Raw genomic sequence first — 18,187 nt, 5'->3', positions numbered from 1 at the left:
GCAGCTTCTGGTTTGAACTGCTGGCAACAATGTGAAACCTTTGTGAGTTCCCACAGAAGAACAGAAACAAACACTATCAGAGACAGCTCAACAATACTTTTTTCAGACACTTTCTAGAACAAATATATATGTGCTTGATAATGTCAAAAAAAGCTACAGATTAAAAATTTTTACTCTAAGTGCTGATGGTGGTAGTCAGCATTCAAGATGTTCTCTCAGACTTTCACTGCCAGACCCATCAGCCCTTCAATCTACTGTCTGTAAACCCAGGATTATTATATAAAATATAGAATACATTTGGAAAACAATACTCTATACATCAATCAGGTTAGATAAGAAAATTGTAACAAATACCAATTCACTGTAAAATAATTTAAATTCTGATTTTTCAAATATGAAATGAAACAGAGCCAGCTGCTGCCCAGTGTTTGAGAATTCTTCCTGTGGCATGAACAAGACCCATCCCCACGTATCGAAATGAGCGGTGTGTTCCGGGACCAGCCCTATGAATCCTCTGTACTTCAACAACTGCTCTGCAAAATGCAGAGTATCACTTCTTCATAAATCTGGAAGGAATACGTGCTTGGATTCTACTTCACAATCAAGTGATTATCTTCCAGTTCTCTGTCACCCAGAGGAGCACTTCCAAGGCACAGCAACTTCCAGATTTACTTCTAAAGAGCCCATGGGGCAATGTGAATACATTTCAGGGTCTGACAGCAAACAATACCTATGAGCTATTCATTAAAAGCATTAAAATTAAAATTCATAAAAGGACTTCACACTACATCAGAACACAATACATAAACAGGGACATATGATCAACGCACAATTGGAGTAGAATTAAAGTCATTGCTACGGCAATCCAGTCCTGATCCTGTCTGGGACCTTTTGAGTTTTAACAAATAATTTGACTTTCTCATGGGAAGATTTCCCATTTGTAAAGCAGGAACACTATTTGAAACATCTTGAAAGACAGATTTCATTGAATCATTGGGGAAGGGATTGGAGGGGCTGTTAAAGATCATCTAGTTCCAACCCTGCGATGGGCAGGGCTGCCACCCACCAGACCAGCCTGCCAAGGGCCCCACCCAGCCTGCTCTTAAATGCCTCCAGGCATGGGGCACCCACAACTCTCTGGGCAGCCTGTGCCAGCACATCACCACCCTCCAAATAAAAAATTTCCTCTTAACATCTAAACTAAATCTTCCTTGTTTCAGTTTAAATCCATTCCTCCTTGTCCTGTTGCTACCTACCTGCATAAAAAGTTGATTCCCCCTTCTGCCTGTAAGCTCATTTTTAGTATTGGAAGATAGCACTGAGGTCTCACTGGAGCCATCTCTTCTTGAAGCTGAACAATCCCAACTCCCTCAATTTTTCTTCGTAAGAGAGTCCTATGATAATCTTCATGGCACTCCTCTGGACCTTCTTTAACAGCTCCACATCTTTCCTGTACTGGGGCTCCTAGGCCTGGACACAGTACTCCAGAAGGGGCCTCATAAGGGCAGTGCAGAGGGGACTATCCCCTCACTCTCCCTGCTGTCAACCCTCTTTTGATGCAGTCCAGGATACTGTTGGCCTTCTGGGCTGCAGGAGCACACTGCTTTCTCATGTCCAGCTTTTCACTCATCAGGACCACTAAATCAATTTAAAACCCTCTTGGCTGAAACTTGTATATGGCTGTATGAGACAGGGAGTAAACTGTGGATACGCTTACAACCTAAGTATATATTTGCAGAGAATTTGACCCGTACCTGGAAATGTTTCCCCCCAGTGCCTCATCACAGCCACAGTACACAGCAGTACATCTCATCCTCCTGCAGCAGTGACTTCTGCTTCCCAGACACCCAGGCCATTATCAGTAATCTCTACAACAGGCCCAGGCAGACGTCATGATGATAAAGTCTTTACTGAGAGGGCAGTGAGACACTGGAACAGGTTGTCCAGTGAGGTTGTGGATGCCCCCTCCCTAAAAGCACTCAAAGCCAGGCTGGAGGAGGCTGTGAGCTACCTGGTCTAAAGGGATGTGTCCCTGCCTATAGCAGTGGGTTGGAACTAGATGATCTTAAAGGTCCCTTCCAACCCAAACCATTCTGTGATTCTATGAATCTACGATATCCAGGGAGGAGAGAGGGCAAAAGAAGCATTTTGTTTCAAGCAGCTGATGTAGAAAGTATCAGTAGGTACAGGCTTTCCTTCCTGTTTAATTAGGGAGAGAGAGTAACCACAAAGTGAATAGTGATAGACAGACTATGGCAGAGCCAGAGCAAGAATCGTGAAGTGCTGTTGGGTAAAAGTGCTGAACCACAGGAATTTCCTCATCCAGGAACCTCTGTCCAACATGCAGCCCCAGCACAGTGATGGGAGGAGAGCTGGCACAGGCTGCAGGCTGACATAAAGCATTACTGCATGTCTTCTTGGCTGTGGCTGGTCTTTTAGCCTTTTCCTTTCTGAATTCAGGATGAAGCTTCTCCTCAGTGTAACACAGAGCTGATGCATTGGATTCAGGGAAAACTTGATTGTGATCTGAAATTTCAAGCAGCACAAGCCCAATTGCACCTGTTCTCCACTCTGGGTTCATTTCAGTGATTCTATGAGATCAACTACCTAACTGTACCAGTCTAAGAATGTAAAAGTACAGGTTGATAAATGTACAGGTGTTCTGTGGTCTGAAGGAGTTTTCAGACCACAAAATATTGTCCAATCATATTTTTTGATTTCATGTTGACTTCTTTGCTTTCCTGTGATTCACCTCTTCAAGAGGAGAGGGATTTCCTTCCATAGCTGTGGTGCTGTGAGAAGCCATTAACTGCAGCCTAGACAACTTTCATCTGTGGGGAAGCAAGCAAGCAGTTTACAAACAGCACAAAACCCTGAAGCTGAGGAGGAACAGCCCCCAGGCACCAGCACATGCAGGAGACTCTCAGCTGGGAGCAGCTCTGCAGAAAAGAGCCTAGTGGTCCTGGTAGACACCAAGTTGAACGTGAGCCAGCAATGTGCCCTTGCAAATAAGAAGGCCAAGTGTATTCTGGACTGCATTAGGCAAAGTTTTCCCAGCAGGTCAAAAGAGGTGATCCTATCTACTCAGTACTGGTGGATACCACACCTGGAGTACTTTGTCCAGTTCTGGGCCCATCCAGAGTGACCTGGACATTCTGGAAGATGTCCAGCGCAGGTCCACCAAAATGCTGCAGAGCATGGAGCACCTCCCCTGTTAGGAGAGGCTGAGAGCGCTGGCACTGCCCAGGCTGGAGAAAAGGAGGCTCAGGGGGGATCTCATCAGTGTCTGTATCTGAAGGAAGGGTGCCAAGAGGATGCGGCCATGCTCCTTTCAGTAGTGTCCAGTGCCAGGACCAGAGACAATGGGCACAAACTGGAGCACAGGAGTTCACTCTGAGCACCAGGCAGTGCAGTGTCGGAGCACTTGCACAAGTTGCCCAGTAGCTGTGAGGTTTCTTCACTGGAAACCTTCAGAAGCTGCCTGGCCATGGGCCAGCCTCGGAAGTTCTGTAATCTTGGTGTTACATAAAAAAAATACTTTTGTTGGCTTGCTATAAAATCTGTGACTTGATATTTTATTGAATTTCCCCTATTTCTTTTGCTAAGGCAGAGAGACATTTTTCCTTGTTTACCTTTTTTGCAACTTGTGATTTTAAAGACCTCTGTCACATTCTTTTCTTGTTCTGTCTCTCTTCCAACTGAGGATCCTCACGTCCCTGCAGAACAGTCTTCACTTAATTCTGTAATACTAAGTAACTTATTTGGCACTTCTGAGTCCAGGATAAAGCAGATTTCCAAGGCCAGGCACATTAGAGAAGCAGGAAAGGTGCTGGAGAGGGAGCTGGCCTCAATCTGAATGATGCTTCCTTCACACTCAGGAGACTGCCAGGCTTTTTCCTCTACATGACTTCTGCTCTTCCAGTTGAGATCAGTTATGCCACGGAAGCAATTCTTTTTCTTTGCTGCTTATAAATATCTGAATTGGCTGCTCTGGTCACATGAGTGCAGTCAAAGGAACCTCCTTTCTGGAGAGTAGAAAGTGATGTTTACAAAAATCTTCCCATCTGCCTATTTTTCCTTCCTCTGTCTTCAGATAAACAACCTCTGGATACAGAGCCAGAGTTTCATATTAGTGCCAGATAGCATTTAATATCAAATGAGAAATGTTTTACTTCGCTGTATTCACAGATGTGCTTCCTTGAAAAGTTTGCCCAAAACATTCTAGTTAATTGCTATTGGTTTAAGCGTTTCATGATTCTGTCAAAAGATTCATGAATCTGTCAAATCCCAGGAGACTTTCCTCTCAACATGGACAGGAAGTATTGTCATGTTTTTATGCTTGCATTTCCATTGGAAACCACACTAGAATGATTGCAGATGGAATAACTGGAAGCAGACTAGCTTGGAGACAACTTGTAACTGAATGATTGAAAAAGTAGGCCTCAGTGCTGCAAAATCTTCTGTATAGAGTCAGGGTTTTCACAAAACTGCTCATTTATTTATGATTTATTATTATTTAAGCCACCAGCTCTCCAAGACACTGTTTAAGAAACTTTACATGATTTACTTATGCATTTCTATAATGAAACAAAACGGTTTCATCACTGCAGATAGATGTATAAATGTATGTATTACTAGGGCACAGCAATATTTAGAAACAGATTGTGATTGCTCTTGCATGGGAAGAAAATTGGATTGAGGAAGATATTGTCTATTTTTTCATCATGCACAACCTCATAAAAGTCATCCAGAATAATGATGTAATTATCCTCTCTGTTCAAAGCATGGAGAGATAGTGCACCTCAGGCCACAAAAGCCTTTCTGCATCTTGGCCAGCCCTCTGCTGCTGCGTCTCCTGTTGTGCATCATGATCTTGTGTGGACAGCCTCATCATTCATGCTTTCAAAACGCATTTAGTGGATGAGCATGTGATTCCTAAGGGAGCATTGGATTGCATGTCACCAGTACTAATGACTTGGAGAAGTACATTATGGCTCAGTGTAACAAATGGTTGATGTGCTGTCCTGAGTGCACACACTGTGAGAGCACACTAATCTTTCAACTGACATTTTTATTACTAACATCCACCTCCAACCTTGTCGCCTCTTATAATTACATTTGCTCTCACTCCAGAGTTTACAAGATGAAGTTAACCTATAGATAGCTCCCAAGGGGCAGCCAAATTGTTTAATAGCAGTGGTCATCTCCCAGGAGTGTTGTTATCAGGTGTGCCTGCACTACAGATAGAATCATAGGATGATTCTAGGTACTGTTGGAAAGACTTCCATCTTATGTTTATCTCACACCAGATGGACTGTTCTGCTCTCTCTGTCTAGGGATGTGGACAGTCATCTTTGTGCACCCCAGCAGAGATAGGCCAATTGTAAAATCTGGAGGCAGATTTTGAAATCTCATTATAACTTTGGGAGCAGTAAGATATGGGACTTTGAGATGTCCAGTTCTGTCTTCCATAAATATTTCTCACTAATTACTATTTTTATACAAGCACATTCTTTTTGTGTCACTAATATAAAATACAGTTTGTCTTGCACAATGCGCTTAGGCATTTCCTAGTGAAAACAGAAGGAAAATCCTTGTTTATAACAAAATTACTGTAACACTGCATTAAGACTACAAAGCACCAGTGTCAAGAAAGGTGATGAAATGGCAGCTTGAGATAAAAGCCTTACATTTATGTAGAAATCTCTTAATGCTTGTAAATCACATTTGTAAAGCACCTGTCAAACAGAAGCTCTCATGAATTTTTAATTTTTTTTTTTAATCTGGCACATGACTGACAGTTCAGCCATTCTGGAGTTAAGCAAAGTTTGCTATGGCATTCATTTAAATCAGATCTCACTTTCCTCGCTGCTCGTAAGACAGAAGACTGAAACTGTGAGCGCTATGCAGCCCAGGACAGGCTGCAACGGAGGAAGGAAGCCTGATTTCTATAGTCTTGAGGGAGGCTTGGGAAGAAAGCAACTGCTCTACTGGAAGCTCTCGCCTTTATGGAAAATGAATACAGACTGGACAAAGGGTCCAGAATTCACCAGAAGCTGCTCACTGCAGGAAGTCAGTCTTCTAGACAACTGTCACACCCTCAGCAAAACAATGGCAGCTGCACAGCCTCCCCAGCAGCCTTGCTAAGCTCTAAGCTTTGTTTCAATGCAATCTCTAGGAGAACAATGCCACCTACTGAACCACCATCGACAGCATCTCCCTCCTACCCAACTTATAGCTGATGTTATTTCCGCCTCTGCGTAGCTCATAGCGTTGGAGCACAGGAGCCCAGGGCTAGAACAAGTGGGTCTTGTGGGGAGCTGCTCCTCCACTTGGCAATGGCCCAGCTTGCTCTGAGCAAGGTGATGTGATGCAAAGCTAGCAGGGTGAGCTCGCCTTTGAGCTGAAGGCAGCCTCACAGAAGGGCAGGGATTCTAGGGCCAACCCAATAGCCCCACTACTCTTCCTGGTTTGAACAATATTTGCTTGGGTGTATTCAGGCTTCCCCCATGCTTCTTTATGCTGTGTAACTACACAGGCTTGAGCTTGACCTGAAAAACCCATATATATCCTCAGCAATAAGGATTTAAGGTGTCACTGGTTTTTTTTTTTGCCACACTGATACATATCCTCAGAATTATACTGAAGACTTGGACTCATTTTCTGAAGCCCACAAAAAGGCAGCTGTCCGATGGCAGTGAATCAAGCCTGCTAGAAAACGGTCTGTAAAGAAACAATGTCAATTTATAAACACTTTTTTTTTTTCCTCCTGCATTGCAACACTCTGAATTATTGAATTAAAAAAAAAAAAAAAAATGGAAGAACTAAATTACACATCTCCTCTTTGTGTTTTTTCTTTAATTATGAACAATGAAAACAGATTTCTCTCTTTCTAATGCAAACCTCTTACTGTTGTTTTTTTGTTTGTTTGTTCATTTGGTTGTTTTTTTTTTTAATGCATTATGGTAATTCCAGTATTTGAGCTGCAAATATCACTGGATATATTTCATTTGACTGAAATAAGATTATATTGAGGAAAACAGATAAACAGTTTTTGATCTCGTACTTTTACTTGCAAGTGAATGTAAATTTAGTGATTGTAAAGAGAAATGAAAATGTTTTGGAAGTGTTATTTTTCATCTTAGGACAGCATGTGCCCAATACTGACACCATCAACAGCCATTTCCAAGCAGCACAGCTGGCTTTTGATAGCAGGCACCTGGTAATAGCTGAGACCTATAACAAGAAGTTTGATTGGCAAACAGCACTAAGCAACAGAGCAAACAGGCAGCATGAAGCAATTCAGCAGAGAATGCTGGATTTTAAGAAAATATCCGTACTTAAACACAGAAATATCAGAAGAAAGAGCTGAGTAGAGATAATAGGTAGGTGGAAATGTTGAAAAAAACAAAAAGGAAGAAGGAAGAAGCAACGCAATCTCTTCATTAAGACTCAAGGACAACTGACAAGGGATAAGACTTCACTGCAGTGGAAAGTGAAATGCTGGAGCAGCAGAGTAGCTGTTTGTGGGAAGAAGCAGGCTGTTCATACTTTTCTGCAGTTGAGAATCAAACAGAAGAAGCAGAAGTGCTCACATACATTAGAGAGATGTGAGCGCTGGCATCCACATGGGACATGAGCCCTCTGAAGATTCTCTGATTAAAGACGTTGCTGTGGGAATGTACAATTTGAAGTTCTAAGACCAATTCTGCAGAACAGATCCAGCCTTTGAAAACACTTTCAGGTCTCTAACACAGACCATTACATGTGGCCATTAATTAATCACCTGTTTTAATTCAAGTGCTGGGCACATCTGCCTGTATCCTTTTTATTTCCTTCTTCTTGCCTCTGTTGCTTCTTCTCTGCCTTCCTCTGTATCTGCTTTCCTCTTGCAGGTTTTATCAGACAGTTTCCACCAAGGAAGATGCAAACTCCTCTGCCTTGCACTCAGCTGAGGCTCTGAGAAGGGCTCAGAGGCTGAGTCATGCATTCAGCATTCATTTGTGGTGTGTGCTTACTTTCAAGTATGCTTGTGGTTGCTAATCAGTGGAAAAAGCTGCCTCTGATTTAGTGGCCTAGCCATAATGTTGCGTATACAGGCCACTGCACAAGACAAGCTACCTGGTGAGAGTTGCCATGTTTCTGGGATTTTTATAATGCACTATGGGGGAAAAAAAACCAAAAAACCTTTAAAGAAGCAGTTTTCTCAGAGATGTCTTCCATTCAGGTGAGTACCTTCTTGAAACTGGCTCAGGATTTGGAAATCAGAAGTCCCAAAGATCCTCTCAGAAACAAACATTTTTGCACATGGTATGTCTGTTTCTGGGCTTCATCTCACAATTCTGTCTAATTGGCGTGAGTCTAAGGATCCTTCTCTCCTTCTGTACATAAACTAGTCACCTTCCACACATGCAGAATTACACAATAACATGAAGACTGGCTCTTCCAACCTCCTGCTCACAGGAATCATTTAGCAGGAATGAAAGACCTAACTGCACTGCTGAAATAGGTCTCCCATTGCTTTGGGAAAGGGAGAACAAACAAAGGAGTGCTGGCAGATTATTTACAAACTACTTGGTTGTCATGTCAACAGAACAAATATGTCTCTGCTAAAAAAATGCAAATGAACCATTGCAGATAAACGTGTGTCGGATAGGATTCATTGGAGTGATTTGGTGAAGTATGTAAGTAACCAAATCCCAGTTTGAGGAGAGATATTTACAGCTTTACAGCTCACTGGCAGTATGACTGGAGATGAAACTTTCACTGATTAGCTACTACGAGGGTTAAAAACAAACAAAATGAAATCCCCTGACTGTTCAAGAGCACAAAGAAGCTGTTCATGCTGCAGAGAACAAATAACTTTGTGTAATCTTCTGCACTCATAAATTGGCAATATCTCCAAACTGGACCATCACTTCCATGGCACTGCTGTGACAGTTTAAATCAGTGTAGAAAACAAATCTTCATCCGTGGTGTGCTCAAAGCAGCTGGCAGGAAAAGCAATCCCAGACTGAGAAAGGAGAAAAATTGTCCTCAGGTTACTGTGGTTCATTGTGTGGGAGCTACCTTACTGCAATGCCAAAATCTCTTGCAGCATTGGAATAAAGCTTAGAGGAGGGAGATGATTACATGTTCCTGAGCAACACTGATGCTGTTGTGACTAAGTTACAGAACTGGATCTCCATTATTTCTACAGCTGGACCTGCCACTATCACCCTTTGGTGCATAACATCATGATATCTTCCAATCAGCTGGGGTCCCCAGCCCAGCACCTGCTGGTCCCCAAACTGGCTGTCATGGAGCCAAGCTGGGTACATTCCTGTGGTGTCAAACTTAAATGAAGGGCCACAGGAAAAGGATATCTCACCTAATGGAGTTAACAGGAACGTCCCGTTCACAACCAGCAGTGGAGAGGACGTGCCTTTGTTCCAGATGGCAGGCTTGCAAAAAGTGTGGCTTAAGCCACTTACATTGTGTGACAAAAATCAGATTATCTGGTAGTCAATAGCTGCAGCAACTGAGTTACAGTTCACATCTATCAGCGTTATTATTAAGATCAGGGAAAACTAACTGGAAATTTCTGTGCTGGGAATTTCCCCCTAAAAACAGTCTACACTTTGCTTGTTCTCACGTTTTAAGTTACATGAAAATTAAACCACAAAAAGAAGGAAGGGAAACAACCGAATATTAAATCCAATCCCATATTTAAGCTCAGATTTTCACTTCTGTTTGCACAGATTGATGCTGTTTCAGCTAATGCAGATGATAAGTGTACACATACATAAACAAAAACAAAAAACAAAAAATGATTCCTGAATACAATATGCCCTATGGATAAAACAGATAAAATCTACAGCTCTGTTGGAATTCATGTAGAGGTTTGATTCCAAAAATTACAGATTTATTTTGAAGCAGAGGGCAAGATGGACCCACATTTTTTAAGAAACTTGTAGTTTATAATTTAAGGGCATGTTGGGGTGAGGGGCCATGCCAAAAGAATTTTCCCAGCATCAAAGAGAATGAAAACGTATTGTTTTATACATGAATGCACTTCAGTGTGGAAGGAATGTTATACAATTCAACAGACAAGAGTGACCTATCAGAACACTTCCAAATTTCTTGGTGTTTCTTCAAGATTCCTAAAATCTCCGAAGTCCCCAGCGCTCAATTTTCTAAGCCCCATTCTTCCACACTTCACTTTGATATTTCTTTTTTTCCAGCTGTTTTGAGGTCACTTTTAAAAATTATGTGAAAAGGGATTTTTGCTCATCTCTTTCACTCTATGCACAGGAAAAAAAATCTTTTCCAGCCCACCACTTGGGGAATAGAGGAAGAGCATAATCTTCTTGAATCTTCTCATTCATAATGGAAAGTGATGAGGATTTAGCCCTACAAACTGTTATTCTCTGCTGAAGTTTAGCAATAAGCAGAAGTAAGAAAGGCTGCTCAGGAGCGCGTCACCTCTTCCATCACGTCCCTGAGAGCACTGCACTGGCAGGTGTCCATGCAGTTTGTCTGGGAAGGATGTTCATAAGGTGGAGAGAGGCTGTGAAACTTTGAGGTGAAGGAACTGGAGAGAAGCAGTCAGGCATGGGTTTTACTGAATCTTGCTGCCATCCCAAAACCCAGACAAGTAGTGACTCTCTGTCCTCTTGCCCCTTTGGGCCTGTGAAACTCTTTCCCAGCAGCACAGCTCTTTAGCATTTCTGTACTCCTGAACTAGAATTTTGTGATGAAAGTGACAGCTGAGAAATCCCAACCAGTACTTTCCATAGGACTTGATCTAAGGTCATTGCATTGAGCTTACTTACAAAGAATGAACAAAAATACATCATAGCTGAAAGCAAGAGATTCTGACCACAGTCACATGAATAAAATGTACAATGGTCAGGGCACTAGCCAAGGACGTGCAGCCTTTCCCAAAACCTACATCTGCCAGAGCTGTCTTGTAAGATCAAGATAAACAAAGTTACATTAAAATCTCAGTGCAAGAATATGCCATCTGTATAGAAGTATATATAAGGGCTGTCTTTCCTCACAGAAACACTTACAAGGAATTAAAAAATGAGGAGGCAGCTCAGATCTCTTTGGTAGATATACGCATAATTACAGGGTAACTACAGAAGCACTGAGAGAAGTGTAGTAACCACATATCTCTGAAAACCAGTCGTCTGCTTTGCAAAGGCAGCAGTGTAATATATGCTTTTAACGCAGGTTTTAAAAAGCGTTGGTAAGTCGAGGTTTTTAGATAGCTCAGCTGGCATTTTGCCACCAGTGAGCCTGCCAGCTCTGTGGCTTGTGAAGTCAGCAATGCTTGAAGATGAGTTACAGCCACCCACAAGCTGAACAAAGGAGCTATCAAAATCATTTCACATAAAACTCCTGGTTTTACTCAAAGTAGATTCCCCTAAAGAATGTAGTAATATTTCTTAGTTTTCAATAAACCCATATTTTTACACCTAAATGTCCTAGTTGCCAGCTCTGATAATAGCCTGTAACATTTCTTATGCTTTTCTTAAAGCTCCAGATACTGGAGACAAATGCAAGAGCTACTGCTTTGACGTGCAAGCAGCTGAAGTTTCCTAGCCTTTGTGGCTGCACAGGAAATCACTCATTCTAATAATAGTCAACCTAATGTCTCAGTGCGTGGAGACCACACACGCTTTCAGAAAACCTGAGGAAGACAAATCTGAAATTCTACATAGGTAGTCCAAAGAACCAAGCTCATGCTGCTATGATTCTGTTATACAAATTACGTAAACTAATTACATAAAGTAGTGGATTCACCCAGGGACTGATTTGGCACAGTGCCCTCCATGTGTGGCTTAGGTGGAACCATGTGGTAGCTCCACAGAGATCACTGCAAACACAACTGGCTCTTTCTGGGGACTCCTTCTTGCCTCTTTCCTTCAGTGCCTTCTACAACCAGCAAGAAATCACTTAGCAGTAGCACTGCACATGATCGATGAGCACTGAATTGCTACAAAGTGAACTGACATCTGCCATCCTTTGTGGTTAAAATTCATTGATTAACTTTTTTCATGTTGCTCTGTTTCATTCTGTTTCCTTGCTGTACAGAATAATGATGTACTGAGAGATGGATCACCGAACTTGTGTCGCTTTTTAGACACTCTATGATGGTGCTATGCCAAGTGCTGAGTGTCCTAAATCACAGTTTCTCTAACTACATCCACACCTCACAGCAGGTGTAGACAATGGCATCCCTGGTTCCTAATCATGCCCCACACTGTGTAGATAATAGCTTCAGCTGGGACATTCCATGGGATTGTCTTCCAGGCTGAACGGCCCAGTTGTGTCCCTCAGAGTGCAGGGGGGGCTTGTGCCATCTCATAGCTTAATAAGGGATTATCACACAGCTGGAGAGCTCAGGGCTGGCAGCATTCCTGGGATGATGAAGTCAGCTGTAGTTGATGTTTAACACATATTCTTTAGACTATATACATAAAATAAAATTTTAGCAACAGGTGCCATTTCAACCACAGAGCACCAGGCTGTTAAATCTCAAGCCTAAACAAAACCAGTGGATGACAACTCTCAAAAGAATTAAGATGGTTAACTAAGGAGTCAGAAATTAACAGACAACGAAGATATAAAATAGAATATTAGAGAAAGGTTTTCTCTGTGGTCTGACATCCTTACCGCAGTGTCATTGGTGGTAATGTACACCAACACTTCTGAGTTGTTTCTGCCATTAATGTATCGATAACAGTTCCACACGCAGCTTATCAAGTAACCCTGTAAAGAGAAGTGTTATATCATTATGTACAGAAAATAAACCATATACATTTTCATGCCACAGATTTGTGCAAATTGGATCCTGGACTGAGCAAAAGCCCTGGCATGGCATTAAGAACAGAAGGAGAGCATGAAGACTGCAAGTTCAATGCAAACAAACACTGAGAAAAATGTAAATGTGATTCTCAAACTTTCTTTTAGTACTAAAAATTTAGCCTCGTGACTCTTTGTTCTTTGTCTTTATGAAAGGCCGTATTACAAAGGAAGCTTTCCATGATGCTCTTTAAGTTGTGTGCTTGCTTTAGTCTTGTGACTAGAAGTAACAGACACAGAAAGATCAGGCAGAGCAGTGTGGGGTGAGCTGGGTTCTTCAGTGCTCCATATACAAATCAGGGCAGTTAAACAGTAAAATACTAATACAAATATGAATATAAGCCTGCTTGCTGCAGTGTCTGTAAGCATATCTAGGAATTCAGCAAGTCATCTGACACCAGACCTCACAGTGGGCAGGAGTTTATGGAGACTTGGGTTGGACTGAGAAAGCTGCTTCATTTAGACAGTCTAGACCTATCTGAGTAGAATTTACTGTTTACAGATACTTAGTATTACAGCACACTTATTATGGACTAATTTTTTGAAAAGATACATCAGTTTCTTTGGGCTTGAATGTAAGCAAAATAACATCACTTTGTGTATATAACCCCCATTTTACTGAAATGTGCACATCACATACACAGACTCTCTTTCCTATGCCTCCCTAAATACAGAGATACGTGAGTTCAGTCAGACATCTCAAAGCTATGCATGAAATGTTGCACACTACCAGGAGTAAGTTTTAAAATATAAAATGAATGTACACATGAGATAAGGTGTTGCAGATACAGAATACCTCATGGATGATAGTAAAATGTAAATAGAAATCACTTCTGGGCTCCTCCATGGTAAGGCTGTTAAGCATCATTGCTGGGTGGTTAGTGGTACTAGAAGTTGAAGCAAACCCCAGTAAAATGAGTGCAAGCAGGCTGGAGACTGAAGCATCATCGAGCAAATTACAGGAACCCCTTCCTATTTTGCGAGCGGAAGCCTGGCAGGTGACTACGTAAAGATCTCATAAATCATGTGCATTTTTTCAATACTCCATTTAATCTGAGATTAAATCAATGCATTACATATAACTGAAAGGGCCAGGGGTCTTTTAATTCTTGCCTAACCAGAGAAAATTGCCAGTGTAAAAGTATTTACTGAAATCTGAAATCATTCCCCTCCTTTTAACCTTTATTATTATAATATAAAAATATTATATATTCCGTATGAAGAAACAAAAAGTTATTGCAGCAATAATCCTACCACAGGATCATAAACTGCTGTTTTGCTGTTTTTGTTCTTGGAGCTCACTCAGCTTGGGATAAGGCTGCTGCCTGGCAAACAGCTAGGAGTCTCCAGCTCTTTTTAAAATGGTTAGGAAAAGTGTACACATCCAGCAACTCCTCTGCCAGCAGGACAAATTCCAGTCTGGCCAGCAGAGAGGAGCAAAGTGGCTGGATGAGAGAGGAGACAAGAACACATGCGGACCAGCTGGGCTCAGATCCTCAGCACGCCCAGAGCAAGGCTGATAGAGTGAGGCTACGCAGTTATCTCTGGAGTTTTCTGCTTCTCACACAGCCACACACAACAAGGATGAAAACAATGTGTTTCAATAATGCCCATCTTAAATCTTTACTTAGCAGGTTCTGCATAGCAGTCCTTCCAGAAACCTAGTGTATGCAAAGTTAAACTGCTAGCACTGATTGGATTTGCATGTGCATCTCTCTTGAGTGAGTCATATTTTGTGACTCACTTGCACTGATGACCTTCCAAAACCCTCGTATCCTCTTCAGCTGCCCTGCGCCTCCTTCCCCTCCAGAGCAGTCACATACGAGCTGTTTTTTAGGATGCCACATGACTCTCAGATCACTCAACTGCACATCAGGAAGAGGGTGTTGGTTTTTTTTTTCCACTTGGACCGAGCTGGCTAGAATCCAGTAAGCCTGCTTCCTCTTCTTTATGGCCCTGGATGACTTGGGAATGTTACTTTCTACCATCAAGTGAGGACAAGACATGTCTGAGTGAGATCAGTGCTGAGGAGGTCAGGCTGGCTCTGCACCCTGAGCTGTGGGCTCTGTGAGCCACGGCCTACTGCGACAAGCTGTGTAAATGAAGGACTGTGTCTCTTTCCAGAATTAAGTAGCGATGCCACTGCTGCTAATTACAAGCAATACAAAGTCCCTCAGTGGCTTTCAGTGCTCAGAGTGCACTGAGAGAGGCATAACAGCGAGTACAGAGCAGAGTGCCGAATGCAGGACACTTCTGTGCAGACGTGGCACACCTTCACAAGAAACATGTGCACAGTAAAGCCACTTATTTGCAAACCAATCTCTACAATCCTTCCGTTCAAATCCAAACTGAGGGAAGCTTCATTTCAGACTCCTTGGGAAAAGTTATCAGGAGATTTATTTTTGAATTCTCTCATTCTGTTATATGTGGTGAACGTATCGTAGAATCACAGACTCATAGAATATCCCAGGTTGGAAGGAACCCACAAAGATCATCAAATCCAGCTGCTGCGTGCACACAGGACCACCCCAAATCCAAACCCAGTGTCTGAGCGCTGCCCAAACGCTCCCTGAACTCCGGCATGGGGCCGTGCCCACTGTCCTCCACTGCCTCGTGCAGCCCGTTCCGTGCCCGCCGCCCTCCACTGCAGCCCCTGTCCCTGACCGCCACCCGCCCCTCCCCTGACGCAGCTCCATGCCGTTCCCTCGGGCCCTGTCGCTGTCACACGGAGCAGAGCTCAGCGCTGCCCCTCTGCTCCCTGTGAGGAGCTGCAGCCGCCATCGGGCCTCCCCTTGGCTCCTCTGCTCTGCACAAACCCAGGGACCTCAGCCACTCCTTGTATGTCTTACTCGTATTTTACTTCAATATATGCACACACAACTGCTTCACCTTCCAGCTGCTGTTCTAGCCCTGCAGCCTAGATGCACGAGGATCTCAGAGGATGAGGTCCACTTTAGCTCTTGGAGTGAAGATGCACACCACAGAGCTGGCAACACACCAGCTTTCTCCTGGGAGTCTGATGTTCACATTTGGAACTGGCCTAACATAAAGGTCACTGGATCTCTGCTGTTGAGCCCAAAATGTAGTGAGCAGTATCCTTTCCCACCTGCTGAGGTCCACTGGGGGTGGTCCATTTCCAGTCTCACCAGTCTGTACAGACAACTTATATGCATATCACAGAGACCAGGATAACAGTTGGCTGACACTGTCTCACTGAAGTGGAAAACCTCTGGGCTGCCTCTTCCTACCTACTTTGAGCAAAAGAAAGGCCAACAGGGAGAACGAGAAAAGGCCATCTTCAGCAGCCACAGAGCGCTCAGAGAAGCCTGGGGGAGGAGTTTATTTTGGTTGTGCTTGTGCTTACCAGCTCAGGCTGATTTGGGCTTGGAGGCTTTGCCCTGGCTGGGCAGGGCAGGTTGAAGTCCCAGGGTTTCTATTTCAACAGCTGAAGCTGTCAGGGGAAACCAAGGCCCCATTCACCAAAGCAGCTGCAGAGAGGGGTGCAGTCCAAAAGCTGCTGTGCTTTATATGCTTCAAATATGCTACTTGAAGTTCTGTGTACATACTTTTATACTGCTGGATGTCCTTGCTCAGCCAAATAGGAAAGATCTGTGTTTCATGGAATGTAACTTCAATTCTGTTTCCAAACAAAGACAGTAAGTGGTATAACACATTTTGGTCTGCTCTGGAAAAGACTCTGCCTTGGCATGAAATATTCATCCATCCATTTGAAATATCCGTTAGCTACTTGGGATCCAAGTGAGAGCTGTAAAGACAAGTGCCTGTGTGTGGTTGGCTGCCTCTCATTCTTACTACCCTCTTTTGTCCCTCCTTCTTACAGTTTCATGCGCAAAGCACAAAACCACTATCTAATACGTGTATATCTTGATTTCTGCTCATGAGTGTTTTCCTTTATGGGTAGCTACGCTCCAAATAAAAGTAGCTGCACCCAAAATAAAAGTGTCCTGATACCAAACATTTCTGATGCATCTTCTGATTCTGTTTCATATTTCCCACCAGATTAATGCAACTTTTCCTAGTGCAGCTTTTCCTAGGTTACAGTGTTTTGATTTCTCTCTTTATTCCTAGTCCAGCTCCAGCGGCAGTTGGAGCTAAAGCATATTTTTATGCACAGCACCTTTTCAGTTTCAAAAACTTGGTACCACCTGTTAAGTCTATCAGTGATAAAGTGTGATGCATGTGATAGTGTCCAGCTTTCTTTTCATGCAGCTGACTCCAAAAATCTACATACCAGCTTTTCTGGAAACACAAGAAATTCAAATTAAAATGCTAACTTGATTTTAGTGTGTGTTTCTGTGTGAGTCATATATTTGTGATTCATTTGCACAATAATATATTGCTAGAATGAACATTAAGAAAAGCAATAGTCTGTAATAATCCTGGCCATAAAGAGCTTCAATACAAAAATGGAATATTAACTAATATTTCAATCTAACAAGGCAATTTTCTCTTTGAAAAGGATACGCTAGCAACTTTAAAATAGAATAAATTTTTTCACTATTAATTTCTCAATAATTCTTTTTTTGCGTAGTGGTTAGTTTTTGCTATTCCGATTTTATTTGTATTTCTTTTATAATCATAGAATCACAGAATCATAGAATGGCTTGGGTTGGAAGAGACTTTAAAGATCATCTAGTTCCAAACCCCTGCCGTGGGCAGGGTTGCCAACCACTAGATCAGACTACACAAGAACCCATCAAGCTTGGCCTTGAACGCCTCCAGGCATGGGGCTTTCAGAGCTTCTCTGGGCAGCCTGTACCAGTGCCTCACTGCCCTCCGAGTGAAGAATTTCTTCCTAACATCTAAACTAAATCTTCCCTGTTTCAGTTTAAATCCATTCCCCCTTGTCTTATCACTATCTACCTGCGTAAAAAGTCAGTCCTCCTCCTACCTGTAAACTCCATTTAAACAGTTCACAATGAAGTCTCCCTGGAGCCTTCTCATCCCCAAGTTAAACAATCCCAATTTACTCAACCTTTCATTATAAGAGAGATATTACAGCCCTCTAATCATCCTCATGGCCATCCTCTGAATCCACTCCATCAGCTCCACATTCTTCCTGTACTAGGGGCCTCAGGCCTGGACACACTACTCCAGATGAGACCTCACGAAGGTGGAATAGAGAACACCCTTCCTTCCATGCTAGTCCCCCCTCTTTTGATGTAGCCCAGGATAGTATGGGCCTTCTGGGCTGCAAGTGCACACTGCTGTCTCATGTCCAGCTTTCCATGCACCAAGATCGCCAAGTCCTTTTCTGCAGGGCTGCTCTCCATGAGTTCTTCTCCCTGTCTCCCCCGAGGGGGCATCACTCATG

General features: G+C 42.8%; 1 protein-coding gene across 1 annotated transcript in view; it reads right to left on the bottom strand.

Annotated features, from left to right (window-relative positions):
• The window catches only part of LAPTM4B (lysosomal protein transmembrane 4 beta), a 57,875-nt gene that overhangs the window by 8,066 nt on the left and 31,622 nt on the right, over positions 1-18,187 (bottom strand). The window contains 1 exon segment of the mRNA XM_042870094.1: positions 12,664-12,759. Within this exon segment, the coding sequence (XP_042726028.1) occupies positions 12,664-12,759 (96 nt within the window).

Source organism: Lagopus leucura, unplaced genomic scaffold, assembly GCF_019238085.1.
Source record: "Lagopus leucura isolate 7727_CA_CO unplaced genomic scaffold, USGS_WTPT01 Super-Scaffold_100002, whole genome shotgun sequence".
In the NCBI taxonomy this organism is placed as follows: Eukaryota; Metazoa; Chordata; class Aves; order Galliformes; family Phasianidae; genus Lagopus; species Lagopus leucura.
Note: the sequence above shows the minus strand (reverse complement) of the source record. Positions and strands in the feature narration are given on the sequence as shown.